Raw genomic sequence first — 14,471 nt, 5'->3', positions numbered from 1 at the left:
GACACAGGCAACAGAGCATGCACAATGTCGGCACTAGTACAGTGTATATCCACCTTTCGCAGCAATGCAGGCTGCTATTCTCCCATGGAGACGATCGTAGAGATGCTGGATGTAGTCCTGTGGATCGGCTTGCCATGCCATTTCCACCTGGCGCCTCAGTTGGACCAGCGTTCGTGCTGGACGTGCAGACCGCGTGAGACGACGCTTCATCCAGTCCCAAACATGCTCAATGGGGGACAGATCCGGAGATCGTGCTGGCCAGGGTAGTTGACTTATACCTTCTAGAGCACGTTGGGTGGCACGGGATACATGCGGACGTGCATTGTCCTGTTGGAACAGCAAGTTCCCTTGTCGGTCTAGGAATGGTAGAACGATGGGTTCGATGACGGTTTGGATGTACCGTGCACTATTCAGTGTCCCCTCGACGATCACCAGTGGTGTACGGCCAGTGTAGGAGACCGCTCCCCACACCATGATGCCGGGTGTTGGCCCTGTGTGCCTCGGTCGTATGCAGTCCTGATTGTGGCGCTCACCTGCACGGCGCCAAACACGCATACGACCATCATTGGCACCAAGGCAGAAGCGACTCTCATCGCTGAAGACGACACGTCTCCATTCGTCCCTCCATTCACGCCTGTCGCGACACCACTGGAGGCGGGCTGCACGATGTTGGGGCGTGAGCGGAAGACGGCCTAACGGTGTGCGGGACCGTAGCCCAGCTTCATGGAGACGGTTGCGAATGGTCCTCGCCGATACCCCAGGAGCAACAGTGTCCCTAATTTGCTGGGAAGTGGCGGTGCGGTCCCCTACGGCACTGCGTAGGATCCTACGGTCTTGGCGTGCATCCGTGCGTCGCTGCGGTCCGGTCCCAGGTCGACGGGCACGTGCACCTTCCGCCGACCACTGGCGACAACATCGATGTACTGTGGAGACGTCACGCCCCACGTGTTGAGCAATTCGGCGGTACGTCCACCCGGCCTCCCACATGCCCACTATACGCCCTCGCTCAAAGTCCGTCAACTGCACATACGGTTCACGTCCACGCTGTCGCAGCGTGCTACCAGTGTTAAAGACTGCGATGGAGCTCCGTATGCCACGGCAAACTGGCTGACACTGACGGCGGCGGTGCACAAATGCTGCGCAGCTAGCGCCATTCGACGGCACCGCGGTTCCTGGTGTGTCCGCTGTGCCGTGCGTGTGATCATTGCTTGTACAGCCCTCTCGCAGTGTCCGGAGCAAGTATGGTGGGTCTGACACACCGGTGTCAATGTGTTCTTTTTTCCATTTCCAGGAGTGTAGTTTATTACACTGTCTCTGGATCGATGCAGCGGAGGCGGAAGACACAAAATCAGCGCGTTTAGCGCGTGTTCGCTGCGTACGACAACTCGTGGGTTGGGCGGGTGGAACAACAACTCCCGCTTCACTTGCAGTCTGTACATTACTTTTTACAGCGTTTGAATTACGCTTGGGTCGCATAGCAGAGGGCTGGGTGGGTGGCTTATTGCGAACAAGATTATTACCCACACGAACCGTGGAAGAGTCGTTAAACGCGACCTTCTGGGCGGGCTGGCTTTGAAGAACATGAATATCCATGGGCTGGGCAGCACTAGAATTGTTCTTGCGTTTACGCAAACAAACAGTCTGGATGTGTCCTTTCATTTGACAAAAGTGACAAACCGCGTTTCTTAACGGGCAACGTTCACGAGGATGAGCAAGAACACACTTAGCGCAAGACTTAACTCTATCATTTTGCACACGCGGCTGACGAATGTGTTTAACATGACGCGGTCGGCTAGTGTTTACAGTCTGACTCTGCCGGTGGGGCCGCGGGCGCGACATAACTTGCTTAGCACAGGCAATTTGAGAAATACATGGCTGATCTAACTCACACTCAGCATACTCAAAAGTATCTTGGGCTTCAATAATGTTCATCACAGTCTCTAATGACGGGTCAGGCAACTTTAAGGTAGCAGCACGAATACGAGAATCTGCAATGTTTTGAGTAATAGCGTCTCGTAACATGACATCACTGTAGGAAGCTCCACACACACAATTAAATCGGCACTGACGGGTGAGGCCCCGTAAATCTGTTAACCACTGTTTATTAGATTGATGTAGCAGTTTCTTTAATCTGAAGAACTTGAATCTGGCTGCTGCCACATGAACTCGCGACTCGAAATACTCAGCAAGCTTGTTAACAACAACGTCGTAGTCTAAAGCTTCTGGCTTGGATTCCGGGAACAACTTACAAAGTAGTCGATAGACTTCCACGCCTGCAGTGGAAATTAAATAAAGCTGCCGCTCAGTACCCGTGATTTTGTAGACTGTCATGTGCGCCTGCAACTGCGCGAAATATTCTCGCCATTCTTCTCGTGATGCCTCAAAAGCACGAAAAGGCGGTGCTGCCTGTGCTTGTTCCTTGTGTGGTGGTGGAGTAGCCGCTTGTTTGGCGATTGCTTCCACCAGACTTTGTATTTGCTGACTCTGTAACAAGATCAACTGTTGTAATTCGGCAGACATAGTGAACACAAATTAAACCAGCCCCCAAAATTTTATCGCTATAAGTAGTATAACCAGAAACAAGTTGAACCAGCCCTGCACACGAGTTCGGAAGCCCTCGTCGCCAGTTTTGTGGCGGCGTTCGTAGCGACAAACAATTCGCTGTAGAAACGGCTTACGAAGTCACCGCCACACTTTTAATAGCGGGCCGACCGGTCCGCTGGAACAGTGAACAGAAAGATGAAAACCCAAACACTCTGATTAAATAAAAGTCGGTACTTATCTTTATTAACGAAGATACAGGCACACAGTAGTGAACTCCGTGTCTACAGAAATCTGTCTAGTTCGAGTCGGAGCGGCTAGGTCAGCGTCGGCTGACGACAAACAACAACTCTGCTGCGATGAACACACAACTGACTAGCAAGTACACAATTCGGTGGCGAGTATACAACTGAGCGGCGAATACAGAACTGTCCTAGCGCTCGCGACTCCAGCGCTTAAGAAGCCAGAAGCCAGCCGTGGCGCGCGCAGACTTGCGGCGATTTCCTGTCTCGCTGGCGCTGCTTATGCGGACGGCGTCCGGACTTTGATGCTGCCAACCTTTTGGCAGCGGGCTCGGGTGGCATTACTGGCTAGGATATAACAATTACCACTTCGGTTCTCCACTTGCTATCAGCAACGATCCTCCAGTGTTTCACTGGAGCATGGGAATACTGCATATGTGTGAAGCTTCCTTCTTTGCTGTTAAAAGTATTGTCACGATCCTGAATACAACGACTTCTCTGAATAAATGGGCGTGGAATCTCTTCCACAGAAAGAGACAAATTTTATTATATGGTCAGTCCCACACATCTCTGGCTCTGCCTCCATCGATTTCTCATCATTACACAATACGCATTTCGTTTACGCTCAATGATCGTGGCATAGTAATTCCAATATGAACTCTTCCACATGTGCAAGGTATGCCGTATACTCACAGCCAACGAGTCTTCTTTATCCTTTGCAAATATGAGACGCTCTTGGGCTTCTCGGTCGGTTTGTGCACAGTCTCTACACTGTGTTTGAGGAATGTACGGTTGTTTCAGGCCGTCACCCTGGAATCGTCTTTTTTTTTTTAGCCTTTCTTTTCAGCCATCAGTCTTCTGAATGGTTTGATGCCGCCCACCTCGAGTTCCTCTCCTGTGCCAAACTTTTCATCTCAGAGCACCTGTAGTACCACGGAAGTTATTCTCTGATGTCTTAACAGACGTCCTATCACCCTGTCCCTTCTTCTTGTCAGTGTCTTCCATATATTACTTCCCTCGCCTTTTCTGCGGGGACCCTCTCTATTCCTTACATTATCATTCTACTTAATTTTCAGCATTCGTCTGTGCCAAGATACCTGTTCTCATCTGTTCCGGTGTCCCCACAGTCGATGTTTCACTCCCATACAGTGCTGTGTACCAAATACACAGTCACAGAAATGTCTTCTTCAAATTAAGACCTGCGTTTCATACTCGTGGACTTCTTTTGCAGTGCTAGTCAGCTTTAGATGTCCTCCTTACTGCGTCCATCATGGGTTATTTTCCTGCCTAGGTAGGAGAAGTGCTTAACTTTGCCTCCTACATGTGCGTTAACGAGCATTTCGCTCCCATTTAAATATATGGCCGAAAGAGTCAGCCTTCTGGCATTGTGAAACGAACACTGTCGTCGAGAACTGTGTGCCACAAAGAGCGCAGATTCACCACGAAACGGGGAAATTCACAGGCGTCTATTGTGTGAATGAGGCCTAGGCGCTGTAGGGTGCGAGTGAGACAGACGAGAACCTACGTCATAGGGAAACCCTGTAGAAGCCGTTTGTGACCAGGGAGACGTAGCAGTGTTAAATATCGAGGATCTAAGATCGGCCATAAAGGGAAACATTTATGAAAACTATCTAATTCTGTACTAACTCAGGGAATGAAGCCACAGTAATTTTAATCTACCATCCTTCACAAATTTTCATGGTGATCCCAATGAAACTTGAATATTGATCATATCTGTAATAATTTAGGATTTACTGTTAAAGCTAAATTAACAAGTTTTGTAACAAAGACCTGAATGCTAAAATCTGAACGATTTAATCGATCTTAACTATCGACATTTCAATAGAAGCGCATCATTAAAATGACAAATGTTGTAAATATAAACTCTGTAACTTCATTTGTTTAAAAGATATAGTAAATTTAAATTGTCAGTATTATCAGTTAAGCATCAGATCATCATTTCCTCCACATAAAAAGACATCGAACGATGACTCCATGACACCTTATTGAATCATTAGGAAATAGTCCGCCCCCGGTAGCTGAGTGGTCAGCGTGACAGACTGTCAATTCAAAGGGTCCGGGTTCGATTCCCGGCTGGGTCGGAGTTTTTATCCGCTCAGGGACTGGGTGTTGTGTTGTCCTAATCATCATCATTTCATCCCCATCGACACGCAGGTCGCCGAAGTGGCGCCAAATCGAAAGACCTGCACCAGGCGAACGGTCTACCCGACGGGAGGCCCTAGCCACACGACATTTCATTAGGAAATAGAATATTTGTTGTTAAGTTTAGTGCATAATACTTACTTTTATTCTTTATTTATATATCAGAAAGCACACTGGTGCAAGGTTACTGCCCGTGACATTCAAAGTTAAGAAGGAAATTGGTATTACGTAAAAAATTTAACATTTATTATGTAACGGGTATTATTGTTATTTTATTTAGAACATGAAAGTGGTCAAGCTTTGATTATTTAAATATGTTAAAATGTAAAATAATGTAGAATAAGCTGAAGCCAATGAGATGGACGGCTTCAGGAAAGGGACTGTACGAGTCAGTTGGGCGAGGATATTCGGCGCGCGGGAAAAGCGGCTGGGGACGGGCAGGGGGACAGTTCGGACTGAGAAGCGAAACCGGACAGTCAGTCTTTAGGTAACTAGGAAGTAAAACAACTGAGAAAATTTCGCATTGTGTGGTATCACGGGACTTAGTCTCTGAGCGGTGAGCAGCCGCGCGCCTGTGTGAACTTCTCGTGTAAATATCGAGGTGGAGTATTGTATTTCGAGTTGAGATTGTGAATGATCTAACTGTGCCAAATGGGTGTGCCCTCGAGTGTAACAGTAACCCTAAATACGACCACTTTCGCTATTAATTTGCTTTCTGAATAAACATGATTCTATCCAAATCGCAACTGTGTCTCCTACATCATTTATGGCCCGTAAATTTAACTCCTGATATTATTATTAATGTTGTTATATGTTATATTAACTTTGAATTTTTCATACAATTTCGCAAACTTTCCATTAGCCACACAGTTTAACCAAAGGTTCACAAGTGTCTAATTTCTGGCGTGTAATGCGACACATACGGTTCAACCATTAGACGAGTTTGAGCCAAGACATTTTAACGAAGAGGAACCGCATGTGACCCCGAACATCTTAGGGATGTTAGCTCTCATACGTGATCTCCAAATGTGATGTTAAGTATCTGGTTGTCGTCATGTCTGCTACTTCTCACTACTTTCGTCTTTCTTCGATTTACTTTCAATCCATCTTCTATACTCATCAGACTGTTCATTCCGCTCAAAAAATCTTGTATTGTTTCTTTACTTTTGTTACTTTTCTTATTCAACTGTTGAGGTACCCATTGTTCCTCTGAACACATTCTAAGTGTTGCATCTGGCGTTCATGGTGCTGCAGCTCATATAGGGTGTAACGAAATGGTAAGGCCAAACACTGAGGAAAAATTTCTTACACACAAAGGAATGAATTGTTTTGTATGGACATTGGTGCAGGAGCACTTTATTTCCACGTCAGGGCTCATGTCCTTCTTCTAGTCATAAGCACATTAATCTCGGGCAGCACAAAAAAACAGGAAGTACCAGCATCATATGAAACCTTTTCTAACATCAAATGTTCAGAATGAGATTTTCACTCTGCAGCGGAGTGTGCGCTGATATGAAACTTCCTGGCAGATTAAAACCGTGTGCCCGACCGAGACTCGGACTCGGGACCTTTGCCTTTCGCGGGCAAGTGCTCTACCATCTGAGCTACCGAAGCACGACTCACGCCCGGTACTCACAGATTTACTTCTGCCAGTATCTCGTCTCCTACCTTCCAAACTTTACAGAAGCTCTCCTGCGAAACTTGCAGAACTAGCACTCCTGAAAGAAAGGATAATGCGGAGACATGGCTTAGCCACAGCCTAGGGGATGTTTCCAGAATGAGATTTTCACTCTGCAGCGGAGTGTGCGCTGATATCAAACTTCCTGGCAGATTAAAACTGTGTGCCCGACCGAGACTCGAACTCGGGACCTTTGCCTTTCGCGGGCAAGTGCTCTACCATCTGAGCTACCGAAGCACGACTCACGCCCGGTACTCACAGATTTACTTCTGCCAGTATCTCGTCTCCTACCTTCCAAACTTTACAGAAGTTCTCCTGCGAAACTTGCAGAACTAGCACTCCTGAAAGAAAGGATATTGCGGAGACATTGCTTAGCCACAGCCTGGGGAATGTTTCCAGAATGAGATTTTCACTCTGCAGCGGAGTGTGCGCTGATATGAAACTTCCTGGCAGATTAAAACTGTGTGCCCGACCGAGACTCGAACTCGGGACCTTTGCCTTTCGCGGGCAAGTGCTCTACCATCTGAGCTACAGAGGCACGACTCACGCCCGGTACTCACAGATTTACTTCTGCCAGTATCTCGTCTCCTACCTTCCAAACTTTACAGAAGCTCTCCTGCGAAACTTGCAGAACTAGCACTCCTGAAAGAAAGGATATTGCGGAGACATGGCTTAGCCACAGCCTGGGGGATGTTTCCAGAATGAGATTTTCACTCTGCAGCGGAGTGTGCGCTGATATGAAACTTCCTGGCTGATTAAAACTGTGTGCCCGACCGAGACTCGAACTCGGGACCTTTGCCTTTCGCGGGCAAGTGCTCTACCATCTGAGCTACCGAAGCACGACTCACGCCCGGTACTCACAGATTTACTTCTGCCAGTATCTCGTCTCCTACCTTCCAAACTTTACAGAAGCTCTCCTGCGAAACTTGCAGAACTAGCACTCCTGAAAGAAAGGATATTGCGGAGACATGGCTTAGCCACAGCCTGGGGGATGTTTCCAGAATGAGATTTTCACTCTGCAGCGGAGAATGCGCTGATATGAAACCTCCTGGCAGATTAAAACTGTGTGCCCGACCGAGACTCGAACTCGGTACCTTTGCCATTCGCAGGCAAGTGCTCTACCATCTGAGCTACCGAAGCACGACTCACGCCCGGTACTCACAGATTTACTTCTGCCAGTATCTTGTCTCCTACCTTCCAAACTTTACAGAAGCTCTCCTGCGAAACTTGCAGAAGTAACACTCCTGAAAGAAAGGATATTGCGGAGACATGGCTTAGCCACAGCCTGGGGGATGTTTCCAGAATGAGATTTTCACTCTGCAGCGGAGTGTGCGCTGATATGAAACTTCCTGGCAGATTAAAACTGTGTGCCCGACCGAGACTCGAACTCGGGACCTTTGCCTTTCGCGGGCAAGTGCTCTACCATCTGAGCTACAGAAGCACGACTCACGCCCGGTACTCACAGATTTACTTCTGCCAGTATCTCGTCTCCTACCTTCCAAACTTTACAGAAGCTCTCCTGCGAAACTTGCAGAACTAGCACTCCTGAAAGAAAGGATATTGCGGAGACATGGCTTAGCCACAGCCTAGGGGATGTTTCCAGAATGAGATTTTCACTGTGCAGCGGAGTGTGCGCTGATATCAAACTTCCTGGCAGATTAAAACTGTGTGCCCGACCGAGACTCGAACTCGGGACCTTTGCCTTTCGCGGGCAAGTGCTCTACCATCTGAGCTACCGAAGCACGACTCACGCCCGGTACTCACAGATTTACTTCTGCCAGTATCTCGTCTATTACCTTCCAAACTTTACAGAAGCTCTCCAGCGAAACTTGCAGAACTAGCACTCCTGAAAGAAAGGATATTGCAGAGACATGGCTTAGCCACAGCCTAGGGGATGTTTCCAGAATGAGATTTTCACTCTGCAGCGGAGTGTACGCTGATATCAAACTTCCTGGCAGTTTAAAACTGTGTGCCCGACCGAGACTCGAACTCGGGACCTTTGCCTGTCGCGGGCAAGTGCTCTACCATCTGAGCTACCGAAGCACGACTCACGCCCGGTACTCACAGCTTTACTTCTGCCAGTATCTCGTCTCCTACCTTCCAAACTTATCAGCGCACACTCCGCTGCAGAGTGAAAATCTCATTCTGGAAACATCCCCCAGGCTGTGGCTAAGCCATGTCTTCGCAATATCCTTTCTTTCAGGAGTGCTAGTTCTGCAAGTTTCGCAGGAGAGCTCCTGTAAAGTTTGGAAGGTAGGAGACGAGATACTGGCAGAAGTAAATCTGTGAGTACCGGGCGTGAGTCGTGCTTCGGTAGCTCAGATAGTAGAGCACTTGCCCGCGAAAGGCAAAGGTCCCGAGTTCGAGTCTCGGTCGGGCACACAGTTTTAATCTGCCAGGAAGTTTGATATCAGCGCACACTCCGCTGCAGAGTGAAAATCTCATTCTGGAAACATCCCCCAGGATGTGGCTAAGCCATGTCTCCGCAATATCCTTTCTTTCAGGAGTGCTAGTTCTGCAAGTTTCGCAGGAGAGCTTCTGTAAAGTTTGGAAGGTAGGAGACGAGATACTGGCAGAAGTAAATCTGTGAGTACCGGGCGTGAGTCGTGCTTCGGTAGCTCAGATGGTAGAGCACTTGCCCGCGAAAGGCAAAGGTCCCGAGTTCGAGTCTCGGTCGGGCACACAGTTTTAATCTGCCAGGAAGTTTGATATCAGCGCACACTCCGCTGCAGAGTGAAAATCTCATTCTGGAAACATCCCCTAGGCTGTGGCTAAGCCATGTCTCCGCAATATCCTTTCTTTCAGGAGTGCTAGTTCTGCAAGTTTCGCAGGAGAGCTTCTGTAAAGTATGGAAGGTAGGAGACGAGATACTGGCAGAAGTAAATCTGTGAGTACCGGGCGTGAGTCGTGCTTCGGTAGCTCAGATGGTAGAGCACTTGCCCGCGAAAGGCAAAGGTCCCGAGTTCGAGTCTCGGTCGGGCACACAGTTTTAATCTGCCAGGAAGTTTCATATCGGCGCACACTCCGCTGCAGAGTGAAAATCTCATTCTGGAAACATCCCCCAGGCTGTGGCTAAGCCATGTCTCCGCAATATCCTTTCTTTCAGGAGTGCTAGTTCTGCAAGTTTCGCAGGAGAGCTTCTGTAAAGTTTGGAAGGTAGGAGACGAGATACTGGCAGAAGTAAATCTGTGAGTACCGGGCGTGAGTCGTGCTTCGGTAGCTCAGATGGTAGAGCACTTGCCCGCGAAAGGCAAATGTCCCGAGTTCGAGTCTCGGTCGGGCACACATTTTTAATCTGCCAGGAAGTTTCATATCAGCGCACACTCCGCTGCAGAGTGAAAATCTCATTCTGGAAACATCCCCCAGGCTGTGGCTAAGCCATGTCTCCGCAATATCCTTTCTTTCAGGAGTGCTAGTTCTGCAAGTTTCGCAGGAGAGCTTCTGTAAAGTTTGGAAGGTAGGAGACGAGATACTGGCAGAAGTAAATCTGTGAGTACCGGGCGTGAGTCGTGCTTCGGTAGCTCAGATGGTAGAGCACTTGCCCGCGAAAGGCAAAGGTCCCGAGTTCGAGTCTCGGTCGGGCACACAGTTTTAATCTGCCAGGAAGTTTCATATCAGCGCACACTCCGCTGCAGAGTGAAAATCTCATTCTGGAAACATCCCCCAGGCTGTGGCTAAGCCATGTCTCCGCAATATCCTTTCTTTCAGGAGTGCTAGTTCTGCAAGTTTCGCAGGAGAGCTTCTGTAAAGTTGGGAAGGTAGGAGACGAGATACTGGCAGAAGTAAATCTGTGAGTACCGGGCGTGAGTCGTGCTTCGGTAGCTCAGATGGTAGAGCACTTGCCCGCGAAAGGCAAAGGTCCCGAGTTCGAGTCTCGGTCGGGCACACAGTTTTAATCTGCCAGGAAGTTTCATATCAGCGCACACTCCGCTGCAGAGTGAAAATCTCATTCTGGAAACATCCCCCAGGCTGTGGCTAAGCCATGTCTCCACAATATCCTTTCTTTCAGGAGTGCTAGTTCTGCAAGTTTCGCAGGAGAGCTTCTGTAAAGTTTGGAAGGTAGGAGACGAGATACTGGCAGAAGTAAATCTGTGAGTACCGGGCGTGAGTCGTGCTTCGGTAGCTCAGATGGTAGAGCACTTGCCCGCGAAAGGCAAAGGTCCCGAGTTCGAGTCTCGGTCGGGCACACAGTTTTAATCTGCCAGGAAGTTTCATATCAGCGCACACTCCGCTGCAGAGTGAAAATCTCATTCTGGAAACATCCCCCAGGCTGTGGCTAAGCCATGTCTCCGCAATATCCTTTCTTTCAGGAGTGCTAGTTCTGCAAGTTTCGCAGGAGAGCTCCTGTAAAGTTTGGAAGGTAGGAGACGAGATACTGGCAGAAGTAAATCTGTGAGTACCGGGCGTGAGTCGTGCTTCGGTAGCTCAGATAGTAGAGCACTTGCCCGCGAAAGGCAAAGGTCCCGAGTTCGAGTTTTGTCGGGCACACAGTTTTAATCTGCCAGGAAGTTTCATATCAGCGCACACTGCGCTGCAGAGTGAAAATCTCATTCTGGAAACATCCCCCAGGATGTGGCTAAGCCATGTCTCCGCAATATCCTTTCTTTCAGGAGTGCTAGTTCTGCAAGTTTCGCAGGAGAGCTTCTGTAAAGTTTGGAAGGTAGGAGACGAGATACTGGCAGAAGTAAATCTGTGAGTACCGGGCGTGAGTCGTGCTTCGGTAGCTCAGATGGTAGAGCACTTGCCCGCGAAAGGCAAAGGTCCCGAGTTCGAGTCTCGGTCGGGTACATAGTTTTAATCCGCCAGGAAGTTTCATATCAGCGCACACTCCGCTGCAGAGTGAAAATCTCATTCTGGAAACATCCCCCAGGCTGTGGCTAAGCCATGTCTCCGCAATATCCTTTCTTTCAGGAGTGCTAGTTCTGCAAGTTTCGCAGGAGAGCTTCTGTAAAGTTTGGAAGGTAGGAGACGAGATACTGGCAGAAGTAAATCTGTGAGTACCGGGCGTGAGTCGTGCTTCGGTAGCTCAGATGGTAGAGCACTTGCCCGCGAAAGGCAAAGGTCCCGAGTTCGAGTCTCGGTCGGGCACACAGTTTTAATCTGCCAGGAAGTTTCATATCAGCGCACACTCCGCTGCAGAGTGAAAATCTCATTCTGGAAACATCCCCCAGGCTGTGGCTAAGCTATGTCTCCGCAATATCCTTTCTTTCAGGAGTGCTAGTTCTGCAAGTTTCGCAGGAGAGCTTCTGTAAAGTTTGGAAGGTAGGAGACGAGATACTGGCAGAAGTAAATCTGTGAGTACCGGGCGTGAGTCGTGCTTCGGTAGCTCAGATGGTAGAGCACTTGCCCGCGAAAGGCAAAGGTCCCGAGTTCGAGTCTCGGTTGGGCACACAGTTTTAATCTGCCAGGAAGTTTCATCAAATGTTCAGATAAAACATTATATTTGCTTACAATGTACAGGAAGAAGTTATTTTTCGGTTGTTCCTATTGAACGAAGGTAACGTTGACACGTGATTCAATTCATTTCCTGTGTCGACCTGCTTCGTTGCTCTACCATCATCAAGCATGTAGAATTAACTATTTAGTTTTCATCACGTACTTGGCTTCCGGCACAGTGAAATGGAAGTGTGCTCAAACGTAGAGTTGGCAGATGCTCATTTTCTGTAAGGATTAACTGATAAAAATGGCCGTTGCCCTCAGCGTTTGTGTCGGGAGACATTTCCAGGACTAGCGTGCCTGGGCAAGATAAAGTCTGCAGAAGATGATCGTCTTCTCTGGGAGCGTGAGTGTGACTGTGATAGGCCAAAAAGAGAAAATAGACAGGGGCACAGCAAGGCACTGAAGCTGGAGGAGAAACTTCTTCGTGCTGTTGACAACAATTCTAGTGTCAGCGTAAGACAACTACCTGCAACAAGCTATTTCGGGCACATGACTGTCTGAAGAGCGCTCCATGAGAACCTGTGGTATCCATACCATGTACAACGTTTGCAAGCTCGATCAGCAGCAGAGTTTTTACCATGGGCACACTTCACTGAATGTTTCAATCAACAGTGTGTTAACCCTCACTATAGTGCAAACCTGCTGTTGACGTATGAGGCTTTCTTTCATCGCGATCCAGTTGTAAATTTTCACAGTCTACACGTATGGGCTGTCTTGATTTCTCATGAAATTATGCAATCACGTGATCAACCACGATACTTTGTCAAAGTTTTGGGCCGTCATTGTAGGGGACTGTTAAGGTCTCATGTTCTTTGACCCAGGTACAACGGAGAAAGTTACCATGTGATAGAAACTAACCTGTAACGTGATAGAAACTAACCTATAACCTGGAAACGAAGTGTTTCCGGACCCGCGTCCATATAGCTGAGGGTTGGGGCAAAAGTCTCTGCTACTGGCGGGAGAAAGTGACATATACAGAGGGAAGGACAAGCTGTGAATTACGTGTGTGGTCATTGAAGAACAAGCGAACATTGTGCCTCACATATTTGTAAAAGTAGTATAATGAAGAATACTGCCTTCGTAGTGCAGAATAATTACACCACTGGACATGACCAAACCGGGTCTAAGGGCCCTCATATAGTCCTCTGCAACGGTTACCACACGCTCCCAATGATTTAGGAGGAGCTGAATACCATCTGCGTCACCATTTGCTGCCCCATATCTGGACCGGGATCTATGTCACACATCAGTGGCAATGTCCTCTCGTGACGCAAATTGCCTACCACGTATTGGTTCCTTTATTTTTCGTATGAGATCAAAGTCACAGGGTGAACGGTCAAGATAGTACGGCAGATGCTTCCCTTGTTCCCATCACCAGCATCGCAGTTGCCGTCGTACACATTGTACTTTATGTGGTTTTTTGTTGTCGTGCTGTGCGATAGCGCTATCCACTTCAGCGCCTGCCACATCGTTAACAACGTGGGCGAACGTTGCAGGGGTCTGCAATGAGGGCTATCAGACTCAGAAGCACGTCAAATGCATGTGTGCTGTACAGTAATCATTTTTCACGAAGAATCCAGTATTGCCCTGTACACTACCGAAATATACAGGGTGTAAGTGCTGACATTTATTTTATGGCTGGGGACGTTGTACTGAACAGCACGACACCAGCGGTTACGTCGTTTACACTCTAATAATTCTAGCTATTACAAGTCGTATGTCCTTAGGTTGAGTGGCACCTTCAATTCCACTGACGGAAGAAAAATATCGCAACATCAAGAAGGAGTTGTGCGACATAAACGAAAGTTGGTAGGCGTGTTTCTACTTCTGAAAGATGATATTTTTACAAATTTCACACCAGTCACATAAGAGTAGCGTTAATAGTGACAGTATTATGATGCACATCAGGTTTCAGATCGGACGCGGTGAGTTAATGTCACTCAAGAATGCCTTTAAGGCGGTAAAGTCACCTTTATCAGAACTTCACTGATTTTATACGAGGTCGGTTATTAGTACTGCGAGAATCTGGATGTTTCTTGTGCGATGTTGCAGAAAGAATTGGCAGGATATAGCCACTGTACGTGATTGGTGGCAGCGGTGGCTACGAGAATTTACGGTCACAAGGAGACCGGGCTCGAACGGCCAGGTGGCACTACCGAGAAGGAAGACCATCGTGTTCGCCGTATGGCACTGGCGCATCGTAGTGTATCTGCAGCAGTAATTCGAGCAGCAGTTGTCACCTTAGTGACACAACGAACTGTAACAAATCGGCTAATTCAAGGAGAGATCCACGCCAGAATCCGAGTAACGTGTGTTCCACTAACAGCAAACCACTACCATTTGCGACTTAAGTGGTGTCCAACGAGAGTTCATTGGGGGGCAGGATGGAGGTCTGTTGTGTTTTCTGG

The 14,471-nt window shown here is 48.2% G+C and overlaps 1 protein-coding gene across 1 annotated transcript in view; it reads right to left on the bottom strand.

Annotated features, from left to right (window-relative positions):
• The window catches only part of LOC126195660 (proline-rich protein 2-like), a 122,520-nt gene extending 108,988 nt beyond the window's left edge, over positions 1-13,532 (bottom strand). The window contains exon 1 of the mRNA XM_049934285.1: positions 13,412-13,532. Within this exon, the coding sequence (XP_049790242.1) occupies positions 13,412-13,532 (121 nt within the window). The remainder of the gene's footprint in view (positions 1-13,411) is intronic.
• Between the last annotated feature and the right edge of the window lie 939 nt (positions 13,533-14,471).

Source organism: Schistocerca nitens, chromosome 7 (genome assembly GCF_023898315.1).
Source record: "Schistocerca nitens isolate TAMUIC-IGC-003100 chromosome 7, iqSchNite1.1, whole genome shotgun sequence".
Lineage (NCBI taxonomy): Eukaryota > Metazoa > Arthropoda > Insecta > Orthoptera > Acrididae > Schistocerca > Schistocerca nitens.
Note: the sequence above shows the minus strand (reverse complement) of the source record. Positions and strands in the feature narration are given on the sequence as shown.